The 24960-nt window shown below is 39.8% G+C and overlaps 1 protein-coding gene across 1 annotated transcript in view; it reads right to left on the reverse strand.

Annotated features, from left to right (window-relative positions):
* Positions 1-5597: 5597 nt before the first annotated feature.
* LOC131204006 (protein mono-ADP-ribosyltransferase PARP14-like) overlaps positions 5598-24960 on the reverse strand; it is a 38605-nt gene continuing 19242 nt past the window's right edge. Inside the window, exons 7-17 of the mRNA XM_058194796.1 lie at positions 24389-24625; positions 23269-23490; positions 22222-22297; positions 20557-20712; positions 20125-20187; positions 14466-14633; positions 12221-12427; positions 11519-12127; positions 10099-10244; positions 7747-7921; positions 5598-6782 (exon numbers count right to left, since the gene is read on the reverse strand). Of these exons, the coding sequence (XP_058050779.1) occupies positions 6496-6782; positions 7747-7921; positions 10099-10244; positions 11519-12127; positions 12221-12427; positions 14466-14633; positions 20125-20187; positions 20557-20712; positions 22222-22297; positions 23269-23490; positions 24389-24625 (2346 nt within the window). The 3' untranslated portion in view covers positions 5598-6495. The remainder of the gene's footprint in view (positions 6783-7746; positions 7922-10098; positions 10245-11518; positions 12128-12220; positions 12428-14465; positions 14634-20124; positions 20188-20556; positions 20713-22221; positions 22298-23268; positions 23491-24388; positions 24626-24960) is intronic.

The raw sequence follows: 24960 nt of genomic DNA on the forward strand, positions 1-24960 counted from the left end.
CGGAAGTGATGACAAGGCGGCAACTGGGTGTTTGGCTTCCCTGCACCGCCACCCCACCCACCTGGGTCGTGTTTCTTTCCAGTCGGTTCGAGCGCGGTCCTCGCCCGATTTCTCCTCCTTTTCTTCCGAAACAGGTTTTGCAAGCCTGTGATAATTTCCCTGCCTTTGACATTAGGGGTGTATGAAAAAAACATAAAAAAAAAACCGCGTAGGCGCATCGATTAGAAGAAACCTTCTAGGTTTTATCTTTCATTTCCCTCTCCATTGCTTGCTTCCCGTCCTCCTCCCCCTTCCCTTTCTTTTCCTCCTGGTTAATGCCTCGTTCAGAAAGTGCTCGGTTGGAAATTCTTTGGAGTTTCGTTCTCCACTCAATCCCGAAAGGAAGCGGCAGAAAAAAAATTGTTTCGTTTGGTACCAATGCGGGCCCGGATGATCTGTCCCGACAGCAGTTACCAGGGTCAACTGGTGGATTCCCAGGATTACAGTATTATCCCCTCCTCTCCAAGGCATGCAAGCAAGCATCAATCAGGTTTCTTCCTATGATCAGGTCTTTTGAGGAGTTGAGGTTCCCATGTAAAGGAAAGTCATCCTTCGGTTGACTTCTGAAGTGCTTGAAAGTTTAGAACTCGGCTCTCCTGCCTTGATATTTTTCCAAGCACTCACATCAAGCATTTCATTGGGTAGAGAGAAGACATTAATCTGTGTTGGACTGATCCAAAGTTGTCTTCAAGTTTCCCCTGTATATGGCTGCATTTGAACAAAGGCTTAACAATGCTCCTGCGAATCTGGTGCTCACTGAGCTTGGTTGTTTGCCTTCAGATGTTTCCTTACCTAATTAGGTGACACCATCAGTGCTAGTGAGAATAGTGTGAGATTACAATTTTTAAAAACAATACAGTTCCTCTTCTCCCTTTGATTAGAAATAGAAACTGACAGAAACTAAGTCAATTTTAACCCATCTCTCAAAACTCTCAAATTAACGAATATTGCGGAGGAAGCGCTGGTAGCCAGCTATCCCAGTGCCCAGAGGTGGAAAAATAAGCAAGATAACCCTGCCAAAGTAATTTGTGTGAACATGTGTTTAAATTGATTGTTTCACTGGGCAACTGGTTATATGTATTTTTAAAACAGTTCAGTAATCAGACAAGGATGAGGGGAAGCTTAGTGGTTTAGTGGTTCAACTTGGGTCAACTCTTCCTTACACACCAGGTGCACATGTAGATAGTGGCCTTTCAAAGGTGAGCTCATCTGATAGTGAAGGAACCCACCTTAGTCATGCCCAAAACCTGCCTCACAAAACCCAGTGAGGGTCGGGCTTCACACAGGCACGTTTGTCTCCATGGATGTGGGCCTCCTAAAAATGGCTTTACAGGGCAGCAACTGGTGATCAGAAGGGGAGATGTCGGGAGTTCCATCAAGTCCAGATGTTGTCTAAATGGAAGGAAAATGCAACAGAGAAACTGCACTGCTAAACTTGTGCTGGGATAAGTTGGAAAGTGCTACTTTTGCAAAGGAGCAGAGAAACCTGCTTGCAGGTTCACTCCATGCTGGCATCGTTGAGAACTCAGTTGTGACGTATCCATTCAATGCAACTGACAAAGCATTGCCTGTCATCAAGTCCCATTCATTTTATATCTCTGATCTTCCCAACCTTTCCACAAGGAATTCAGGGCGATGTCCATAGTCCTTCACCATCAGAGCCCACCCACACAACTTGTCTTTTCTGGAGGACTGACAGTAATGGATTTGGAATTTATTAATCCTAAAGAGCCTTTTACTTTACCTGTAGGCAAATGCTTTAATATGAAGAAAGTGTGTGACCAGGAGTCCAAGCCCATTGTCTTCTGCTGTGGAATAACTCAAACTAAGGGACATCCAGAGCAGGGATGGCTTGATGGTCATGTGATCAGGTGGGTGTGGCCAACTCAATGTCACTCACATCAAGGGGTGCCTTGCCTGGCCCCTCCCCTCCCAGCCATTCCTTGTCACACCTAGCCTCAATGTATCTATAGTTCTGTAAAAATGTTCACCTTTTTTCAATTTTACTACCTACATACTATAGATGCACTTTCATGAACTACTGAAAGGAAGAAATGGCTCACATGCTTTACCCAAGAGTGTGATAGGCAACAGGCTTTTAAGGGGCTGCCAGAAAGAAGGGGGGGCAATGTCTTTTCCAAAGCACCAGAAGGCAAAACAAGAAGCAATGGATGGAAACTGAACAAAGAGAAGCAACCTAAAACTAAGGAGAAACTTCCTGACAGTGTGAACCAATATAGGTGCAGAAATATTTCAGTCATAATTTCACATATAAAATAGCCATTCGTGTAATACAACCTGCATATTGTTCAAAACAGTCATTAGTATTATGGCTGATGTTTGGCAGCAAGCCTAAAAGTCAAGATTACAAGAGTGCTTCTTTCTCTATATGTATACAAAACATCACATACCAGGAATAGCATATTAAGATGGACTTATGCAGTGGTGGGTTTGTTGTGATTGTCACCCTCCTCTCCTCAGCCGGGCCCCTCCCATCTCCAACCGGGCCTTTTATCAGACTCCGAGTCTGATAATGAAGATGAACAGCCTGTCATGCCTCCAGCCCCCGGCCCTGGCCTCATGCCCGGAGAGGATTCCAGGAGTGAACAGACAAGCCCGATAAACTTCATTCATACAGCGTGTGAGCAGGAAGCCAGCCAGGTGCTGGAATTAGTGACAGCAGATCCAGCTGAAGACAATTTAGAGTGGGTGGACCCTCGCTTCCGGAGATCTGAGAGGCGACGCCAGCAGGAGGGGTGGGGCAGGCCTGGATAAATGCTGAGTCATGGAGCCACACCCCACAGCCTATATAAAGGACCTGCTTTTGGCATTCCAACCTTGAGTCAAGCAAAGTCTTAGCTAGTTTGCTGATATCGAACTCTATCGCTGAAGTCACAACTTGGACTCCTGCCTGCCCTGATAAACCTCAAAGGAACTTGGCAAGCTGCAAAGGCTTCGTTGCCAAGTCTGTTACGGACTTCCTTGACTTGTGTGTCGGAGTGGGATTGGGACACGACAGAGTTTCAAAAATTGTGGCAGGGGAAGGATACTGCAAAATCTCCATTCCCTCCCCACTCCAGGGGAAGGTTACTTCAGAATCCCTATTCCCTTCCCACCTCACTAACCTGCTCTGAGAAAGAATCAAATTCCGCCCCTTCATTTCCCCAAATAAAATACTATGCATAAGAAAAGGCTCCCAGAAAAGCAAGGAAAAATCAAGCTGCTAACAAGGAACCTGCCTGAGGCTCAGTCCACATTCCTGCCAGCTGCATAAAGGAAACTTTGTAAGAAGAAAACACCTTCCAGTGCTTACAGATAATAGAAAGTGGAAGCCGGAAGTTTGGCTCCATTTACAAGCAGGCAGAAAACTCATTCAAGACAGGATATTTCACAATGGAAATAGCCCAAACCTTTTTAGAAACACAAAGACCATGTTGCACATACCCCAAAACTTCAAAAACATAGAACCATATAAGAATTCCTCCTCTTATCCAGTTTGTTGTTCAGCTGACCCAGAAACAAACTGCTGAATGTCACTTCACTTCTGCAAGTAAAAACCTCCTTCCAGCAGCTGCTTCTTGGCTTGTCAATTTAAAGCGACGGCATCTCTTTTTTCCCCCCTTCTTCTTTGCCAAGCTTCTTTGTCAAGTGAGCCCTGATTTTTTCCTTCTAGCCTATCAGCTGGGAATCAGGAGGCAGCAAATAGATTGGGGGCGGGGCCAGGGAGAGGTGGTATTTACCAGTTCTCCAAACTACTCAAAATTTCCACTACCGGTTCACAAGAACCAGGAAGAACTGGTAGCAACCCACCACTGATCCAGAGTTCTCCAGCATCAGTGGGCTTGAACCTGAGTCTGCCAACTTTGTTTAGCACTTTAACCACTACACCACTTTTCTCCTCCAACTTTGATTTCTCTCTGTGTAATAATTTATATAGAGAAAACACGCCTTGTTTGACCATGAACTGTCCAGTACAGATAGTCCTCAACTTACAACCACTCATTTAATGACCATTCAAGTTTACAATAGCACTGAAAAAAAGTGATGACCAGTTCTCACACAACCACCCTAGCATCCCTCATTTGGTCAAATGATCAAAATGTAGGTGTTTGCAATGTTGTGAGTACTAGGGCCATGTGACTATTATTTGCAACCTTCCCAACCAGCTTCTGACAAAGTCCATTGGAGAAACCAAATTCCCTTAACAATCATGAATCATTTAACTACTGCATTCACTTAATGACAATGGCAAAACAGGTTGTAAAATCAAGCATGATTCCTTAACAGCTGCTTTGCTTAACAGTAGAAATTCTGGTCCAAGTTGTGGTCATAACTCAAGGATTGCCTGTATTTGGCAGTTCAAGGCTAATTTTTAATTTAGGACTTGCATGGCAATTTGGTGTAGGTGTTAGGGTGTTTTCTCTGCCTAAACTACATGATTTCAGGAAAATAATCTTTGTTATGCCCTAATCAGGTTAGAAAATAAAAGGGGAGAATAATCCTGTATTCACATATACTACATACGAAAGAATTGTTGGAACAAGTGGAAGATGAAACAAATTAAGTTTTCTGTAAGGTTACAAGCTTTCCCAAACCCACTGATGATTCTCCAATGAATTTCATTAGCATGGCCAATTGAGGAAATGAAAAATCTGGAAGACTATCCGAACTGAACTGTGGTTTAAACCATAAATCTCCCTTAAAGCTAACATTCATATAGCCCAAGAATAACTGTGAAGATCAAACACATTTTTTTTTCAGAAAACATTTATTGGACTAAATGACATGAGGTAATTCTTTAAAAGATTATCAATGCAGGCACTTCCATATATAGGGCAAGATAATCCTAGTTAATAAAGGTGTGGCATCATCCGGCAGGATGAGAGAGCTGACATCACTTTGTTATATTTCTAAATGGAGGTGAGGAAAATCAACCAGAGGTGGCAGCTCCTTTCTAGAGTTGGGAAACTGACTTTTCTGGCTCTTTTTGGTTACTACTTTCTGACTCGTGAAGTTCATCAGGTAGATGTGGTTCCTTCTGGCAATGTCTGAAAACAACTACAGTTCTATGGCTACTTTGTGAGCTCCCAAGTCCTTTCAAAAATCCACCAGCTTTCTATAACTGAAATAACAAATTTGTGACTGTAGCATGAATCCACTAGTTTTAAGTGTGATACAATGCAGGGGTGAAATGCTCCTAGTTCAGATCAGATCACCCAAACCAGTAGCGATGGCGGCAGGTGGTTCAGAGAACCGGTAGCAAAAATCCCTGCCCTCCCCCATGGCCAGCTGAGCCGCACGATCACCAGAAGGTTTTTTTCTCTTTTAAAAGCATTTTTTCTTCGGCCGAAAAAATGCTTTTAAAAATAAAAAAAAAGCCTCTGATGATTACGTGGCTCAGCTGGGATTGCCAGAACCTTTTAAAAGCATTTTTTCTACAACCTCTTCAACGGAAGAGGTTGTAGAAAAAAATGCTTTTAAAAGTAAAAAAAAAAAGTTGGCCATGCCCACACATTATCCCCACCCACCACCACCAAGCCATGCCCACAGAACCGGTAGTAACAAATTTTACATTTCACCAAATACAATGTCATAAAGCATAACACTTATTTTAACACCATTTGATAATAAAATTTCTCACAAGCTGTTCTCTTCTGCATACCATAAACAATTTAGATTAAGGATGAGATGGAAACTAGTCCCAAGTTTTCTCAGCTTTACAGCTGAGTGTTGGTTTCTTATTACCTTGTCAAGAAATAATAGGCATATTTGATTGATAGGTGTTGCTAACCATTTTCCCAGAAATAATTTTTAAAATTCTTGTTCATAACTTGCTTGTAACCAGAGGGAAATGCAGTTTTTGAGCATGCAGTTTTTGAGCATGCAGAAATAGGTGCTGAATGTACCTAGAAAACAAAGATACATTGGTGGAGGACATGGAAAGTGATATGATAGCAAAGTGCAGAATTCAGAAGAATGGGTAGAGCCACCAGAAAAACAAAATTAAGAGAAAACACTGATTTGGCAGTTTCAAGCATCAGTGTCTCCCCTAGAAAAAGCACCCATTGTTTTCTTTCATTTGGTGTACAAAATGACTTTCATTGAAATTTGAAAATCTGATCAGTTAAGTAGACTTCAAACTATTCCTTAAATTGTGGATTATCTATATATCTTCATTTTATTTACAAGATTGCAAAGCTTAGTTCTACCATTTCCTTCAAGTAGGTTCTCTATCCAGAAAGTCTTCATGTTCTACCTTCTCTCTCTTGAACATCATTTTCTGATCTCTACTGGATTTTATTCTTATTTTAGTCTTTGCTTCTCCAGAGAGGAACTAAATAACGAATTGACAAGTATTTTTAATAATGAAGTAACAAGTATTTTTAAAATCTTTGTTCAAATTACTTGCCTTTAATGTGAGAGGAAAAGGAAACAAATCATCTTTTGCCTATTAACTTATCTTCTAAAAGTAATTAGATATTCTGGGTAAGCCTGAGCATCATGAAAGATAACAAATACTGATGGTTGTTTCATGTTGTTAGTTACACTGTCATATAAATCAAATCCACCTTTATGTTTGGATGGTGGTGTAATCAGTCCTGCTCCTCCAATACAAAAATCTCCGGTCAGAACACGGGCAACATACATATATTTTCTGCCATTTTGGTCTGGAGTGGAGTATGTGTCATGTGCAGAATACTCTGAGCTGACGGCAAAATAAGTCCCCTTACCAATCGTTGCAGCTGAAACCAAGAAAAAAAGGGTTTAAAACATTAAAAGATATTGAAAGCACCAATATTTTGTATTTCAGCTTTGAGTGATGAATTATAAGGTTATCTAGCCAGTTGTATTTCTAAAAATGCCATCTATTGTGTTGTTCATTCAGTCATGGAAAACTGGAGGAAAGGAATCTGAAACCTCATTTTAGGACGAGCGAACAAAACATTGACAGTCGGGAGTTATAAAACTGAGATGTCACAACTATCACTTTTGTGAAAAATAAAAACATGACAGCCTAGTTTTTCCATTCTCCTTAACTGAACTGAACTGAAAAAAGATGTTGGTGCCTTTTGTTCCCACAATCATCCACTGAACAGAATGAGATGCTGAGCATTCAGCAGCCACAACCCTATTGACTCAGAGAGCAGAAAAGGAATACTATTTTCCCCCCGAGTTGTCAACCTGATGGACCCAAGATTCCCTTGAAGGAAAATGAAATTCTGCGTATGAACTCCTCTCACCAGATTGGTCATCTGAGCCTCTTTCTCTCTCTCTCTCTTTTGAGTTTGCACAGCTCCCAGAAAGGGGCCATTCAAACCAACCCAATGTGTTTAATGAGAGTTTGCAGATCTTTGTAGCATTTTTCTCTAACGACAGTTTTAATAGTTTCATGAAGAATCTATTTTATCATGGTATCAGCCACTTTGATTCTAAATGATGTCTTCTTATAAGTTTTTGTTGAAGAAGAATGTGACAGTATAAAGCTCTTCTCTAAAGCCTTAATCTCTACTTTTCTTTTGACAGCATATTCCTTTCAGCAAGTATATTTTTCTATACGAATTAAACAAAAAACAACCCACATTCTTCACTAAACCTTGCAAGCCGCCTCAAGGGAAGGGGAAGGGGTGCTGTTAGACTGTTTTTTTAAAGATCTTTATACATTTTTGAAATATAGTGCTTTATGTCATCTGCTTGGAATGATCTTACCATTCTTTCCAGCATAACTGCGGTTAAAGCCAGTCTGATAAATTGGCACCACTGTGGAACTGGAAGTCCCATGGAAAAGGATCCTCTCATTTTTTTCATGGCCATTTTGTGTATCTATTTCCTTTTTCTTGACTTGATAGGCTCGCCAGAGGTAAGGATTCTGTACCCTTTCAATCTACACAGATTGCAAATGTAAAATGTTATTATTCATTTACCAGTATCATTCCCTAGCATACAATATCCATATTCATCTCCCTTGGGGAGTTATCATTCTCCCTTGGTGACTATGCTGAGATTAGAAATAAACAGTCTGAGAAGAAAGGTTGCAATAGAGAATTGGCAAGGAGTCTCTTACATATTACTACTTGCCAAAAAGGCCCTGTTGTCCCCTGCATTGCCTTTATTCAAGAAGTATTGGAACATATTTATTTTTATTATTTATTAAATTAACTGCCCATATCATTGCTGTACAGATATTCCTTGAGTTACGAATGTAATGGAGCCTGCCTATTCTATTTGTGCTTCGAGGATAAGTGGGAGTGAATCTCGAACCTTGAACGAGATCACTCCCTGCTTTCGCCCAGGCATTTGCTAATTTAATACGTGGTTCTTTAAGTGCACATAAGGTATCTCAGGGTGGGAAAGGCCAAGGGGGGATAGTGATAGAACAGGCCCCAAAGGCCTCCCCAACCCACTAAGATACCTCATCTTCCCACTCTCTGATGCGCCGGATTCACTTACCTTGCAAAGATCTGTCTCCTCTTTGCTGTGTTTTTTTTTTCACTTTGAGGGAGAAAAGAGTCAATGGAAGCTCCTGGGCACAAAAAGTGTTTGTGGTACCTGTCTCCTGCTTCCCCCGTTCCCCCAACTCCTTTCCACTCCCACCGGGACACTTTTTGCACAGATGGAGAGCTCACGGAGAGTGGTAGCTTCATCTGCATGCAGATCCGTCCATTTTCAAAGGTCTCATAGGTACTTATGGGGCGTTTCAAAATGGAGTGAATCCCTCCATTTTCAAAGGCCTCATAAGTGCCTATGGAGCATTTCAAAACCAAACGAATCTGTTTTCAAAGGTCTCACGGGTGTTTATGGAGCATTTCAAAACCAAACAAATCAGTTTTCAAAGGCCTCATAGGTGTTTATGGAGCATTTCAAAACCGAGCAAATCCCTCCATTTTTAAAGGGCTCATAGGTGCCTATGGGGCATTTCAAATCTGAGTGAATCCAATTTCAAAGGTTTCATTGGTTCCTATGGGACATTTCAAAAGCCTCTTAGGCATCTATGGGGCATTTCAAAATGGAGTAAATCACTCCATTTTCAAAGGCCTCATAGGTGCCTATGGAAGTTTGTAACTTGGGGTAAAGCTCACTTAATGAATGTTTTGCTTAGCAACATAAATTTTGGGCTCAATAGGTGCCTATGGGGAATTTCAAAACAGAGTATATCTTCCATTTTCAAAGGCCTCATAGGTGTCTATGGGACATTTTAAAATATTTCAATGGTCAACACTGGTGTACTTTATGATCAGAAGACATTTGATTGTGGAAGAAGAATGTGTCAGCAAGGGCTGTTAAGCTTTATGACCCAGTTCATAGGTAAATGTAGCAGACTAAGAACCATGGATGGGCTGCATCTAATGCAACGCAGACTCCAAACTAAGGAGGCCTGATGGTACAGTGATTGAAGTGCAATAATGCAGGCTAACTCTGCCCACAGCCTGGAGTTCGATCCTGATGGGATCAAGGCTGACTCAGCCTTCCATCCTTCCGAGGTTGGTAAAATGAGGACCGGATTGTTGGGGCCAATATGCTGACATTGTAAATTGCTCAGAGAGAGCTGTAAAGCACCATATAAGTCTTAAGTGTTATTGTTACTATCTGATCTCCAGATTAAAGGCATTTAAGATTAAATCTATTTTTAGATTGTAAAATTGTGAAGGAGTATGGACATTGACTTCAACTCAGTGACATATTTCTTAGCTATTCTAGCTCTTTTCTCCTTCCTCTCTTTTACACTCCAGTGATATAGATACAGGGTGTATCTTAATATTCTCACTGTCAGGATATTACACATTATTCTACTTAATTCTTTTCCCGTGCGAAGGTATTACCAACTCTTGAGCCAATCTTACAGCCAGTCAACATCACTCAAGAACTCAAAACAGAAGCCCACTGGTGTTCTATAGGATATGAAGTTGTGGAATGCAAAAGTGGCCCTTTTCAGCTGTCTGACTGTGGACCAATTGCTCTCTCTGAGTGAAAACCCATCTCACAGGATTGTTGTTGTGGGGAAAATAGGAGAAGGAAATGTGCTGGGTTTATTTGCTTCCTTAAGCTCAGATCAAATGTCACCTTTTCAATTGTGACGTTAGGGCAGCCAATCCGGAATTTTTTTTCAACATCCTTATATTCTCCTGCTGTAGGCTGTAATGGAACCAATTTGGCATGGCGTCCTTTCATATCTTCCCACTGTTCAGGAAGGCGTTCTAATAGTTTGCCTGCAAAATAAACGTTTTGCTAAAGTTGTGATATAACCAGAAAATAGAACTGTGAATAAATTTGAAATCAATGGAATTCGCGATTATCTCCCCTTGTGCTAAACATTGCATTTATTGTTAAAATCTTCACAGTGGCTTGGCATCTCTGCACAGGATAACTTTCTTTCATCATATCTGTCCCGTCAGCACTCAAAAACTAGGTAGCATGAGTCTTAAGTGTTATTTCCAAACAACTATTTCCATCTTTTCATTTTGTTCATTCATAAATCAAATTTCTTTTGACTCTTTTTCTCCAATAACTGACCACCTTCCCTTTCTTTCTGCTTATCGGTAAACTTGGAAGTTTCTGTTCTGCTCAGTAGAGCAATTTACAAATGGCAAATGTTTTTAGAGTATTTTTTGGGCATTATGTTTCAAGAGCAATTTCTAGGGTAAGAAATTGTTTTGGGTCACTTTAAAAATACTGATCAATTAAGATAATTTACATTTTTGCAAACATTAACAGATTATTTTTCAGAAACTGGCTATCTTAGGAGACATGTTCTATTTCAAAAGACATACTCAACAGCCATCTACTCTCCGATAGAGGTGCTCTCAGCCACTGCTTCCTGTCCCTATTTTTAAATACTACAAATATAGCTAAAGTATTTACAATAAAATCCAAATATTTTCTCAGGAATAAAGATGATTCTAGAGTCTGGAAGACAAATCATCTTCCTGAGCTGTGATGGCACAGTGGTTAGAATGCAGTACTGCGGGCTACTTCTGCTGACTGCTGATTGCCAGCAATCTGTCAGTTCGAATCTCACATAGGCTCAAGGTTGCCTCAGCCTTTCATCCTTCCCAGGTCAGTAAAATGAGGACCCAGGTTGTTGGGGGCAATATTCTGACTCTGTAAACCACTTATAGAGGGCTATAAAGCACTGTGAGCCTAGGTGCTATTGCTATTTATTCTTATTCTTTTTAAAGAAAAAAGTTAAAAACCCTCAAATTCAGATGGAGAAGGAATGATATGATCCAAGAAAGATGTTTATAGACCCAGTGGAAGTCACAAGCAATGTTATCAACTTATTCATTGCTTCCTTCACTTTGGGGATAGGATTCCTGTAATTTATAAAAAAAGTTCCATGTGATACACACACATTCACCTGTCTTGTACCCTTGCCCTAACCCATTTGCACACTTTTTAAATCCTGGCAAAGAAATTTTTGAGAGTTGATCAAAACAGTAATCTAGCAACTAATCCATCCCCAATTATTTAAGATGTTCATTACCTTCATCCTTCCCAACACGTTTAATTTTCATATTTTTTCCTTGGCTATCTACAACACACATCTTGTTCAAGTCAGCTGTGTAGTTCTGTCCCTGAATCTGGACCTGAATGTGTTTTTTTCTGCTGATTTTAGCATCTTCTAAATCAAGGTTACTTAATGAATCAAAAGCTATAAAGTCATTTCCGTTTGCACAATACTGCCACTCAACCAAAACTTGAGCAAGTTCTGCCTTGGATTTCTTTTCCCGGTCAGCTGCAAGTATTTTTAAGAGGTTCTCAATTTCTGTGAAAGCAGTGAGGACATCCCGGGTGACACCAGATAACAAAATAAAAGGAGGAGACTCCATCTTATTCAAATGAATGACAATATGCAATCTTTTTTGGAGATCATTCAGTCTCTTGATTTCAGCATCAGCAAACATGTCTATCAAGTCATCAACAATACAATTTTCTGTTTGTTCCTTAAAAACCAACTTCCTTAGCCAGGCTTCAGCCTCTTCCACTTTTTTCCTGTTTTCACCACATAACTCAAAAGTTGACATCTCAATCTTCTTCTCCAACACTGTAGAACTTTTCTTTTTAACAGGTGACATCCAACCAGGCAGAAAGTCTATAAGCAAAAGGGAAATTCTGTAAGTGCACACTCAACGGAAAAAATGGAAAAGACCATTAACAGTAAAGGAACCCCACACTTTAAACTTGCCTTTAAACTTAGAAAACATAGATTCAGAAGTGGCCAATGCCTGACCTTCTTTATTTTTCAAAATGGTGGAAAAGGATTTTTGCATATGTGGCTGAAAGACAACAACTTTAACAAGTTTCAAGTATCTAGGCAACTCTTTTCCTGCAAAGTAAGCAACTGCACTGATAATATCTTCAGCTGCTTCGTCAGGAGCTCTTTTTTCCTGACCTGTATGAGATGCAACAGAGAAAACCAAACATTATTGTTAGTACTTATTACAATGAGGGACTCAAAGCAAGGATAGACAACCCATGGCCCTTCAGATATCAGACTACAATTCTCATCATCCCTAACTGTTGTCATTCAAACTTGAATCAAGGATATGGAAGAATCTTACATCTGGGAGACAACTGGTTCTTTACTTGTGAGTTACTAATATTTGCTATATAGCATTACTCTAATATATTCCCACAAATCAACATGTGCATTTCTAAAATATCCAATCAATCAGTCAAGCAGAACACTGCCTACCCCCCTTATAGAATAGTTATGTACCATGAATTTACTTCTTGCCTTTCTTCCATCAATGGGGTCAAGCTTAACCTTTAGAGCAGGGGTCTCCAAACTTGGCAATTTTGAGACCTGTGGACTTCAACTTCCAGAATTCCTTAGCCACAATTTCCTGATGAGGGATGCTTGCCCAAAGAACCAACTCTCTATTTTCACACTTTGTCTTTGGAGAAGTTGATAAGGGTCAGTCACTGGCAGTACCCTCAAAAAAAGCCCTCCTCCATAGATCTACAGGAGTGGGCAGATCTTTAGTAGTCAAGACCTCAGTTTTAATGATTTTCAGGATGAGAGGCCAAGGACCTTGATGCAACATACTATCATGCAGTGTTTGGATTCAAAATAAGTGGGGGCTATGGGTGTCCACTTGAGAAAAATGTTGAAATCTAGATTGTAATCCCCAATTTTATAAGTTTATAACCCCTTTTATAAATTCACTGTGAGATTGCACAACATATGCAAGCAGTGGAGATCAGATTGCAACATCTTGGCACAGACTTTTTTGGTATTCTAACAAAATCTTCAAATTCAACAGACATCTTTACAAATTCTGCATGCAAAATCTGTGGGACTTTTTTCTTCTCTGAAAACTTCTTTGCTTGGGCATGTGTTTACCATGCTAGTTTTAGTCCTTATTTCTTAAACATGTTAATTGAATTACAGTATAGGATTTATGCAGCTGTATTACTGTGCTGTCCACATAAAGAATGAACCTGATTTTCAACAATTAAGCTTCTCAGATAAGGCTGTGTTATGCAGCATGATCCAGATCAATCTATAACGACATGAAATGTTGACAATGCACTTCATGATGCTATCACATATCTAACACAAGTCCCCCCTTTCTATTATGATGTATCATCATCATTTTCTCCTCTGGACCCCTCGGTTTGCCTATGATGTGCTGGGTATGGGTTCAAAAGATCACAAGAGTAGGAGTAGGAGAATGAAGGCAATAGCAAAGTCAAGTCAAATCTGTTCCAAGTCAAGCTTGAACTCCCAAGGACTTCATGGACACCTTCATGAATTTTTCTTAACAACAATACATGAAGAGCTTGCCATTGCATTCTTCTAGGAGGTTATTTCAATTTCTAAGCTGTTATTCCCCAAGAGCCTCTGATCAAACTCTACCTAACCACACCAGGGGCTGCTGTTTGCAAATGAACAGAAATCACGAAGGAAAAATTAAGAAGTCAATTGTAACAAAACAGGTCAAAGATGAACCCTACTTTGTTTTGAGGATGGAATACAGGGGAATTTTATCTCTTTTGTCATGTTCAAACATAGCAGAACACTGGAATTGTCAATATGATGCCATGGTGGCACAGTGGTTAGAATCCAGTACTGCAAGCTACTTCTGCTGATTGCCGGCTGACTGCAGTTTGGCAGTTCAATTCTCACTGGCTCAAGGTTGACTCAGCCTTCCATCCTGCCGAGGTTGGTAAAATGAGGACCCAGATTGTTGGGGGCAAAATACTGACTCTGTAAACCGCTTAGGGAGGGCTGTAAAGCACTGTGAAGCCGTATGTAAGTCTACATGCTATTGCTATATGATGCTAGCTTAGAATGGCAAATCCAGTTCACATTTTCTAACAATGAGCTAATTTAGGAAACTGTCACTAGGAATCAGGACATAGGTTCCTAATGAAAACTTTATTTTGGAAAAGCACAAATGATTATATGGGGAAAAAATACAAACCTGTTCCAAGTACAGGGAGGGCTACAGAGGTATACCGTTTTGCTTCACATTCCTGAAGCACTTTGGAGACCTGAGTTTTGATGCTGGAGCAAGGAGCCAGGTGGATAATTTTTTTACAGGTTAGTTTTCCATTCTGTGTGGTTACAAATCCTTTGTGAGGCTGCGAGGCTGGAAAAATGAAAATGATAACTTCTTCAGGAACTTTCTTTGGCATACAATGTACTACATTCATTGGAGGTACAGTATCTATAAATACATTTCTTAAGGGAAAAGCACCAACTATAAATTCTGTCTGATAACTGCTTCCCCTTTGTTGTTTACTGCAAAGACATATTTGGCACATTGCCAGAAAAATTGAATGTTCTTTTTAATGTCAAATTGTAGAAATATAGCCCTCTCCCGAGTTTTTTGGCACATACAAAGAAAATAAGAAAAACTCTTTATGTTTTCCTCTCTTTTTCTCACTGATGGTCAAAGACTGTGATACAGTCACAGCTAGATAAGCCGTGCCAGCTAGATAAGCAGTTTCTGACTCTTTCCAAAATCTGCTCCTTTATCTTCATAAATATTCTGGCATTCTGGTGGGAAGTTACCCTCAGAAGGTGGGGAAAGTATCTGGCATTTTGAAGATGGTGCTATCAGAATGCTTATTCTGACACCAACATCTCTTCCTTCTCATCTAATTCCAAGGAACCATAGGATCCTTTTAAATTTTATTTATGTCCAATAATGGGCTGATCAACGAGAAAGAGCTGAAAATAAATCCCAACAAGAGCTATTGTTACAAAACTAGACTTTGGGGTTGAGGCTTAGCCTGTTTGAGATGAAGCTACAACAATGGTAGGTTTCAAAACTTTTTATTACCAGTTCTGTGGGCGTGGCTTGGTGGGCATGGCATGGCTTAGTGGGCGTAGCAGGGGAAGGATACTGTAAAATCCCCATTTCCTCCCGATCAGCTGGGACTTGAGAGGCAGAGAATAGATGGGGGTGGGGCCGGTCAGAATTTTTACTACCAGTTCTCTGAACTACTCAAAATTTTCGCTACTGGTTCTCCAGAACTGGTCAGAACCTGCTGAAACCCACCACTGCAACCCTTAAAAGAGTTAGTTTGCAGTCTACTGGTATTTCTTGAGTATTCCTTAGCTGTCTCTAGATTTACTGACAATAGCAAGGCCATATTTGTAACCTTCTAGCTAGTATGTTATGTGCCACCTTTCCTAAGCTAATCAGATTTAAAAATAATTATCCACAGCTTGATTATGTCCTGTGTTTCTTGACTCAACAACACGCCCCATGAACGGCAAAAAGTCTTTGGAAATTACAAATGGTGCCAAACATAGCATCCACAATGGTAATTGGTACAAAATAAGGAATCATAAGTAGGTGAAAAAATCAATTTCAGTAACTGGATGTTTGCCTGTCAGAAAGGAATACTAAAGATCTTTAAAATTCTTTGCTATTTATGATTGATTTCTAGGACTGTTGGTCCCTTAAATGAGCCCATCTAGTTGTTAGGATACCCTTTGAAAGATGTCCTTGCTGTCACTCCCTGGTCCTTCTGGCACACAGGAGATTAATTCCCTCTACATATTGAAAATCTATAAAGATGCACTTCTTTTGCCAGGCATGCAACAGTTAATTAACATTAGTGTCAATCTTTATGGAGTACTTTTACTATAGAAATATAGACCAAGGAAGAAAATCTTACAAAGCCATTTAAATCAGCAGTTCTCAACCTGTGGATCATGACCCTGTTGGGGGTCGAATGACGATTTGTCAGGGGTCGCCTAAGACCATCGGAAATATGGGAAGTATACTTGTGAGTCGAAGAATTGCGCTCCAATGGTTGACTCCACAAGCCAGCTGCAGGCTCTTCAAATCGCTAGCCGAATTCGGCTTCAGGCGCGATGAATTAAAAAAGAGAGAAATCTTTACTCTGATGTCTCCCTCTCAAGCCAGCTGCAATCACTCCCAATCGCTAGCCTAATCTGGCTTCAGGCGCAATAAACTTAATAGGGGAGGAGTCTCCGCCTTAATGCCTCCGTCCTCAAGGCAATCGCAAGCAGTTCAGATCGCTAGCCAATACGGCTTCAGGTGCGATAAATTCAAAAAAACAGTTTGCCGCTTTTTTTCCCCTTCTGCGGTTGGGGTCGCCACATCGTGGGGAATTGTATTAAAGGGGTCACAGCACTATAAAGGTTGAGAACCACTGATTTAAATGATAGTTCATTATATGTAGCAGAAGGATCTTTTAGTATTTGACCACAATATCATAAGGCAGCCTACTGCTGATTTGTAGCTTTTTCTTTACAACAAACAAAAGCCAATTTACATAATAGTACAGGTAATCCTCCAGATACGAGGTTTCCTTCAGCAAATTTTCACCTGAACAAATTTATTCAGAAAGGGTACTTACGTTAGAAATTCAAAACTGCTATCAAAAACAGGCCTCTGTAGCCATGTGACTTGGATTCAGTCACTACTGCCGTGGCCACCATTTTTAACACTGTGTCTTGCCTGTGACTTCGGGTTACAATGCAATTTTGCAATTTCTGGAAGCCGGCAGGTTTTTTTTGTCCCTGGTCACATGGCAAAACAAGATCCGGTGATTTTTGCAGCCAGCCCAGTGCCAAGTTTGTTTTTGATTTTTTGGTCCTGCATGGAGGATCTGCTGCTGCCTGGCCTTGAGAACTAGAGTGCAAGAATTGCTCCTGTTAAGTATTTTAAAATACCATATTTTTTCTGACTATAAGATGTATTTTTTTGTCTCCCAAAAGGGGACGAAAATGTCTGTATGTCTTATAGACCAAATATTGCCGAAGCCCCGCCCACCTGCCAGCCATTTTTTCCCTCCACGCACCGTTTTCGGGCCTTTTTCAGGCCTTTTTTTGGCCCATTTTTGAGACTTTTTTCGGCCTGTTTTTGAGGCTTTTTGGTCCATTTGGGGGGCCTTTTCAGCCCGTCTTTGAAGCTTCTTTCAGCCTGTTTTTGAGGCTTTTTGCAGCCTGGTTTTTTGTTTTTGTTTTTTTTTTTGAAAAAATGGGCCACAAAAAGCCTCAAAAATGGTCCAAAAAGCCTAGAAAATGGGCCAAAAAAAGCCCAGAAACAGGCCGAAAAAATACTGGAAAAGGCTCAAAAAAAGGTAGGCCAAAAACTTTTTGTTATTATTGTCCTCTTTTAAATTTAGGTGTGTCTTATAGTCTGAAAAATACAGTATTCTTTTTCTTTTTTTTACTTTATAGTACAGTACAGTACTGTTTGTTTGTAAGCACTCTGGGAACTGTTCTGCTTCTTTTTAAGTACTGTATTTATACTTTGCAAACTAGAGTATTGTGTTTGTAAGTATCAGGTAATCCCAAGGTTACAGGGCCCCTAGTGTTTAAGAACAAGTCCCAAAACTACAAACCTTGCAGCACCACGACAGTTGTTCAACCCTGCTGGGCAAGGCCTGCGCATGCCAAAATGGAGCTGCAGAGGAGCGGGCGCGGCTGAGAGGCAGATTGCTAGATCTTTGTACAGTAAGTGACCTGGTGCGACAGGTTGGGTGGCGTGAACTTGTGGGGAGCATGAGGTATTTCAGTGGGTCAGGGAGACCTTGGGTGGTCTTAAGCAGATGCCCTGTTCCATCACTAGGCCTTCCCCACCCTGAAATACCTCAGGTGCACTTAACGAACCGTGTATTCGATTAACGAATGCATGGGTGAAAGGAGGGAGTGATCCTGTTCAAGGTACGAGATTCACTCTCATGAATCCTCAGGTTACGAATAGAATGGGCAGGCTGCATTCCATTCGTAACTCGAGGACTACCTGTACAGTTCTTTGCAAAGATAAAATTTGTTTGCATGTGCTTTGAAACTGCTTGTAGAAATGCTAGCCAGTAAATTTCCTCCAGACGTTGTGGATGCCCCATCACTGGAAGCTTTTAAGAAGAGATTGGATAGGCATTTAACAGGAATACTCTTGTTAGAGCAGTGGGTTGGACTAGATGACCTCAAGGTCTCTTCCATCTCTGTTACTATTGCAAGCCAAGAGTTCTGGAAATCTCCCTCCCCCATCTCCCTCAGTGATTGGCTAGATACTCTTTAAGTTACGGGTAATAGTGGCAGGTTGTTTTTTAAAGCAACTGCAATAGGAGAGTTCTGTAAATTACCACCACCCCCACACCACCCCCGGGCAGCTGTCTGAAGACGCTTGAGCTGAACAGTAGCAAATGTTGTTTTTTTAAACTGCAAACACAGAGTTCTGTGAGCCTGCTTGGAGACAATTTAGTTTCTCCTTCACTTCTACCAGAAACAGCTGATCAGTGGAGACAGAACCAGCTGATTGGCAGCCAGGTGGGAAGAAAGTCAGATCTTCATTCATTTAACGAGCTATTTGATTCAATGAATGAATTTGATTTTAAAAATTTGTAAAATTGGGTCTGATTAATTTGATGAATTTTTTGACTTACAAACCTAATTGGCAGGCTCCATTAGGTTCGTACCACAAGGACTACCTGTACTGATAAATGTATTCAAGACTATGATTGAACAATTTCGAAAATACCATGAAACTACTATACTATACTATACTATACTATACTATACTATACTATACTATACTATACTATACTATACTATACTATACTATACTATACTATACTATACTATACTATACTATACTATACTATACTATACTATACTATACTATACGACTAGCCTTGTGGTGCAACCAAAACAATCTGGAATTGAACACACTCAAAACCGTACAAATGTTGGTAGACTTTAGGAGAAACCCTTCCATACTTCCACCTCTCACAATACTAGACAACACAGTATCAACAGTAGAAACCTTTAAATTTCTAGGTTCTATCATATCGCAAGATCTAAAATGGACAGCCAACATCAAAAACATCATTAAAAAGGACAACAAAGAATGTTCTTTCTGCGCCAACTCAGTAAGCTCAAACTGCCCAAGGAGCTGCTGATTCAGTTCTACAGAGGAATTATTGAGTCTGTCATTTGCACCTCTATAACTGTCTGGTTCGGTTCTGCAACCCAACAAGAAAAACACAGACTTCAGAGGATAATTAGAACTGCAGAAAAAATAATTGCTACCAACCTGCCTTCCATTGAGGACCTGTATACTGCACGAATCAAGAAGAGGGCCGTGAAAATATTTACAGACCCCTCGCATCCTGGACATAAACTGTTTCAACTCCTACCCTCAAAACGACGCTATAGAGCACTGCACACCAGAACAACTAGACACAAGAACAGTTTTTTCCCGAAGGCCATCACTCTGCTAAACAAATAATTCCATCAACACTGTCAAACTATTTACTGAATCTGCACTACTATTAATCTTCTCATAGTTCCCATCACCAATCTCTTTCCACTTATGACTGTATGACTATAACTTGTTGCTGGCAATCCTTATGATTTATATTGATATACTGACCATCAATTGTGTTGTAAATGTTGTACCTTGATGAATGTATCTTTTCTTTTATGTACACTGAGAGCATATGCACCAAGACAAATTCCTTGTGTGTCCAATCACACTTGGCCAATAAAAATTCAATTCAATTCTATTCTATTCTATTCAAACTATATTTGGCAACTGAAATTCCCCAAATCCTCCATTACCTAACCAATTGGAACCTCTTGTTGCAGCTTACCAAGTCTTGCACATTCTGCTTCAATTTCAGGTCCAGCAGCTTCCAAAATTGCTTTGGAAACACCTGTAAAGAAATGAAAAAGTGGGGAGGAATATGTATTAATGTAAATAATGAACTTAAAACATAACCCTTGCTTGTTTGTAAACATTTCATAGTAAGAAAATTCTTAAGAATTTGTGAGATGGGGATTGAGTTAGATACTACATCAATATATCCAACAGAATCAAGATACAATACTCTGAAATACTGTCTCTGGTTACAAGAAAATAGTTTTAAATTCCTCAGTTATTTCAGCGAACCTTCATTTCTCCCTCTCATTCATTCACACACATGCAAACAGACATTTGCTTATCCAAATAGCTTTTTGTCTCACTAAGAATAAGCACTTAGTTTATTAGGATGTTCAGAGGATGTTCATTTGAAATTCAGTACCTGATTTGGATGTAAACTTTTCATTGGTCACATTCACAATGACATCTGTCTTTTCCATGACAATATTTCCTGTCACTGACTGGAAGGTAATGGATCCAATCTGCATTTCATTACTCCCGGAAGCTGAGGTAGAAAAGGATCCGAAGGAACCTGTGACTGAGAAAAAAAACATTACGATTGAATTATAGCACTGATATCCATGGGCTGAGCACTATCTTCCTATTTGTAAAAGAAATAAATATCTATTTCAAGATCCATTAAAAAAATTTTAATTTTTTATTCTGTATCCAAGGCAAATAAGGTCTGCACATCTGTGAAATGCTACTCTTAAAAATGGTACCTTGAACATCTTATGATGCTACTGAACTCTGCTGATTTTTCCACGGCCACCAAAGGGTGAAATTAGAAGATCTATGACATGGGTATTATATTCGATTTCATTGAGGGCCACATCAGGGTTGTGTCTGACCTTGGAGGGCTGGGGGGGAGCGTGGGACATGGCCATGGTGGGTGTGACACAGAACTCATGTTGGGGACCAAGTGCTAAGGCAGTGTTGGGGCACCCGTGGCCAAGGGCTAAAGTCTTTCCCGTGACCCTCCCTCACTCTCATTATAATCTCTCCTTCCTTCCTCCCTTCCTTCCTTTTCTTTTTCTTTCCCTCTTCATTCTCTTTTCTTCTTCCTTCCCCTCTTTCCTTCTTTTTCCTTCCTTGCTCTCTTTCCATCTTCCTTCCTTTTTCTGTCTTTCCTCTTTCCCTTTCTACTTTCCTTCTTGGATGCTCAAATGCAAAAGGGGAAAAATTTCCCCTTTCATTTTGTTATTAGTTTGTTTTGATAGCCGTCTGCCAGTGAAAACACACAGCCCATCTGAACTCCATTTTCACTAGCAGAGGCACAGTGGGGCGGTCCTTTGCTGTTTCCAGATCTAAGCACCCTGTGGGCCAGATTCGGCCCCCGGGCCTTGAGTTTGATAACCCTGAGCTATGATCAAGATCTAGCAAATGTCCCCAAAATTTTAATAGAGGTGCCCCCAAAAGGGCCACTTAAACTGCCATACTGGAACAGTTCTTTGCCCAGTGAGGAAGAAGACATTTCTAGGAGAAAAATACATGGCTCATTCATATGCTGAAATAACATTAACAGGTAAACACTATAATCAAGGACTTGCTGAACAAGTCATTCTATTCTAGTTTGTGCATCGTAAGCTTGGCCTAGTGGTTAAGGCACCAGAGTACAAAATGGGAGACTGTGAGTTCAAGTTCCACCTTAGTCATAAAAGCCAGCTGAGCAATTTTGAGCCAGTCACTCAAGAAAAGAAGAGGAGTTCACCTCCTTGAGTTATTTGTAAAAATAATAAAGGTAAGATACAAACAAATAAATAAATCGTACTAAGCTATGATTCACCAACAACATTAGCTACATTTGTACACTACATTAACTACCAAAACCAAACATATCATGCTATGGCTTTGCATGTGTGGTCATAGGCATTCTGAAATAAAATCTAAAACAGAGATTCTCCCAACTTTTCTGGCTTTGCCAACTGGCAGAATGGGGGAGGGCGAGAGAATGATTACCTGTGAGCAGCGGGCGAGTGCACATGCTCACCCACCGCTTCCACAGCCCGGTTCCAAACGGATCTGCCCAACTGAACCCATCCATTACCTGCCATTTCTTCACTGCTCGGTGGCACAGCCTGGAAAATATCATCAATCCCCGATCGAAAAACCTTTGTAAATGCCTAGGGGGCAAAGTTATCGACATGTTTCCAAAACTATGCAAAGAAGGAACAATAACACAATGGAACAATTCTTTTAACATTTCAATAATGGCACTGAGGGTAGTGAATTTGCAAATTTGGGGATCCCAAGGGACAGTGTCATTGGATGCCCCTGGATACAATGAGTGTCTCTATTAAAAATAGATGCATCCAACATTGTCAATAAAATATAACAGCTGTCAGAATAGGAAGAAGCCAGTAAGCTGTTAATTGTTTTTACTAAAATTTACTAACATTATGGCAAAATTGCTACACACACCATCACCCCCTCCCCCCAAAAAACCATGAGGCACTGGATAAAACTACTTTATTTGACTGTCCTGAAAGACATCACTGATGTTCATCTTTGAGCAGAAGTGATGACTGAATGGAAGATACTGCCAAATATGATGAGAGTCATACGTGCACTATTCCATAGAATGTTTAAACATGTTTAATGGGATAAACCGCATCTGATTGGATTTGTACATTCTATGTCACAAACCCCAACAAAACAAAACATTAAGTTTGGTAAGAAAACCAGTTTAGTGTAATGGTGAGAAACCAGGAGACAGTGAGTTCAAGTCCCATCTTAGCCGTGAAAAACCAACCTGGTTATTTTGGACCAGTCACTCTCTCTCAGCCCAACCAACCTCACAGGGTTGTTTTTGTGGGTAAAATAGGACAAGGAATGTAAATTGGTTATTTGTAAAAATAGTAAAGGTGAGATAAAAACAAACGAACAATGAATTTAGCAAATCATGTTGTAGCTTTGAAAGGTATGTGGACCACCTGTGAATGTATCCGGGGAAGTAGATGCCCATCCAACAGTCCAGCTTTGCTGCTGCTTTTGTAATAATTAGGTAGAAACATACAATTATTTTTGCAAATTAAAGTTTGAGGTTTCTTAAAAACAAAGGGCAGTTTCTTATTTGGAAGAAAAGTAACATTACCTTTATATTCTCTTTATCTTTTGGATGTAGGAGAACATGAACTTTCTGAAGGGACTTGAAATTCTTCTTTCTACTGAACGTAAGTATTTCATTAAACATACATTTAGCTACCTCATGATTTGGAAAATTAAAACCTCCAGTCCCGATGGCTGGGAATGAGATAGACTTTAACGACAACATTTCGGCCCTCTCCAGACAATTTCTCATAATATTTTTAAGTTTCTGTAAAATATAAAGCAACATTTCACAATCACACTTTAAAAGGCCCAATATTAACAAAAGACTTAATTTAGGAGGCAGAATAGACAAGAAGTATGCACAGATCAACCTCATTCACATCTAAAGACAGGGATGGGAAAAACATGGAGAGCTACATTCAACTACATCAACTCAGCATATTCAATATTATCAAAACTATAGCTCTGGTATTGAAGAATGGCTTACAAAAAACATCTCTTTTTAAAAAAATAAAAAGACAGAATTTATATTATATCAGCCCATCAATGGATAAGCCAACCCTCAAAATTTCTAACCAACATATGATGGAAAATATGCCACCCATGAATAAGCTGTTCCAAATTTGACATGATATTTTAGTTAAAAATTCGAGGGTCAGCTCATATATAGATGGGCTTAATTCAGAAGTATATACAGGTAATTTAAAGTATATACTATGATCATATATAAGAATATGTATATGAGAATAGGTAAATCCATCTGCAGATAAGCCAAACTCATTTTAGGTGCATTTTAACACCTAAAATTCTTAGCTTATCTTCAAGTATATAAAGTACTTAGGGATAAGATGGACAATTTAGCATATATGCTTTGTAACTTTAGTACAAACAAACCCACAAAAACTGATGTTAAAACCAAAACCATATAGCAGAGCCATTGAGAATGCCCAGGAAAGTATTGGCAAAGCTCAAGAAACTGCCTTGAATATGCATAAGGAGCATAAAAGGAAATATCAGCTCCCATTATTCTTTAACCTGAATTGCTAATGTCATGAAGAGACATAAGATTATAAACAAAAGTCATAAATAATCCTTCTTTTTGACTCGTGAACATTATATTATATGACAATTAAAGCAAATAAGGAAGCAAAATGAACCAGTACCTTGATTGCATTCCCTTTTCCTTTATCCCACTGTGGAACTATGACGTGGAACAAGAAAACACAGGCAAGGTTATACCCGTAGGTTGGAATCAGACAACTGCCTTGGGCTCCTTGATATTGGACTATTTGATGGAACTCAAGTTGAAGCTCATTTCCAGCCTTCTGCAGCAAAGCTTTTGAAAGTGGGCCTACGCCAAGCTTTAGATCTTCACCAATAGTGCTTACGATAACATCTGTCTGGAATCAAAGCTGTGTTAAAATTTCTTCCAAGATGATTTTATGTATTACAACATTAAGGTAACACAGGGAAAAAATAGTCCCTAAACAAATGAGACATCTTTGATTCACAGGGGGCTCCAGCAGGGAATGGAAGGGAAAATGTATTGCTAATTCCTTGCAACTCCCAACTCTGTGACTCATATCATAATGAATTGGTTCTAATTATTAATTCAAGAGGTTGGACAAGTGGCAGAAAAATCACTAGTACTTCCTTCCATTATCAAGGTTTAAGCATGCCTTTTCCATTAACAGAACCCATGAAACAGAGCATGGAAATTCAGTCCATATCCTTC

This window comes from Ahaetulla prasina, chromosome 1 (assembly GCF_028640845.1).
Source record: "Ahaetulla prasina isolate Xishuangbanna chromosome 1, ASM2864084v1, whole genome shotgun sequence".
Classification (NCBI taxonomy): Eukaryota; Metazoa; Chordata; class Lepidosauria; order Squamata; family Colubridae; genus Ahaetulla; species Ahaetulla prasina.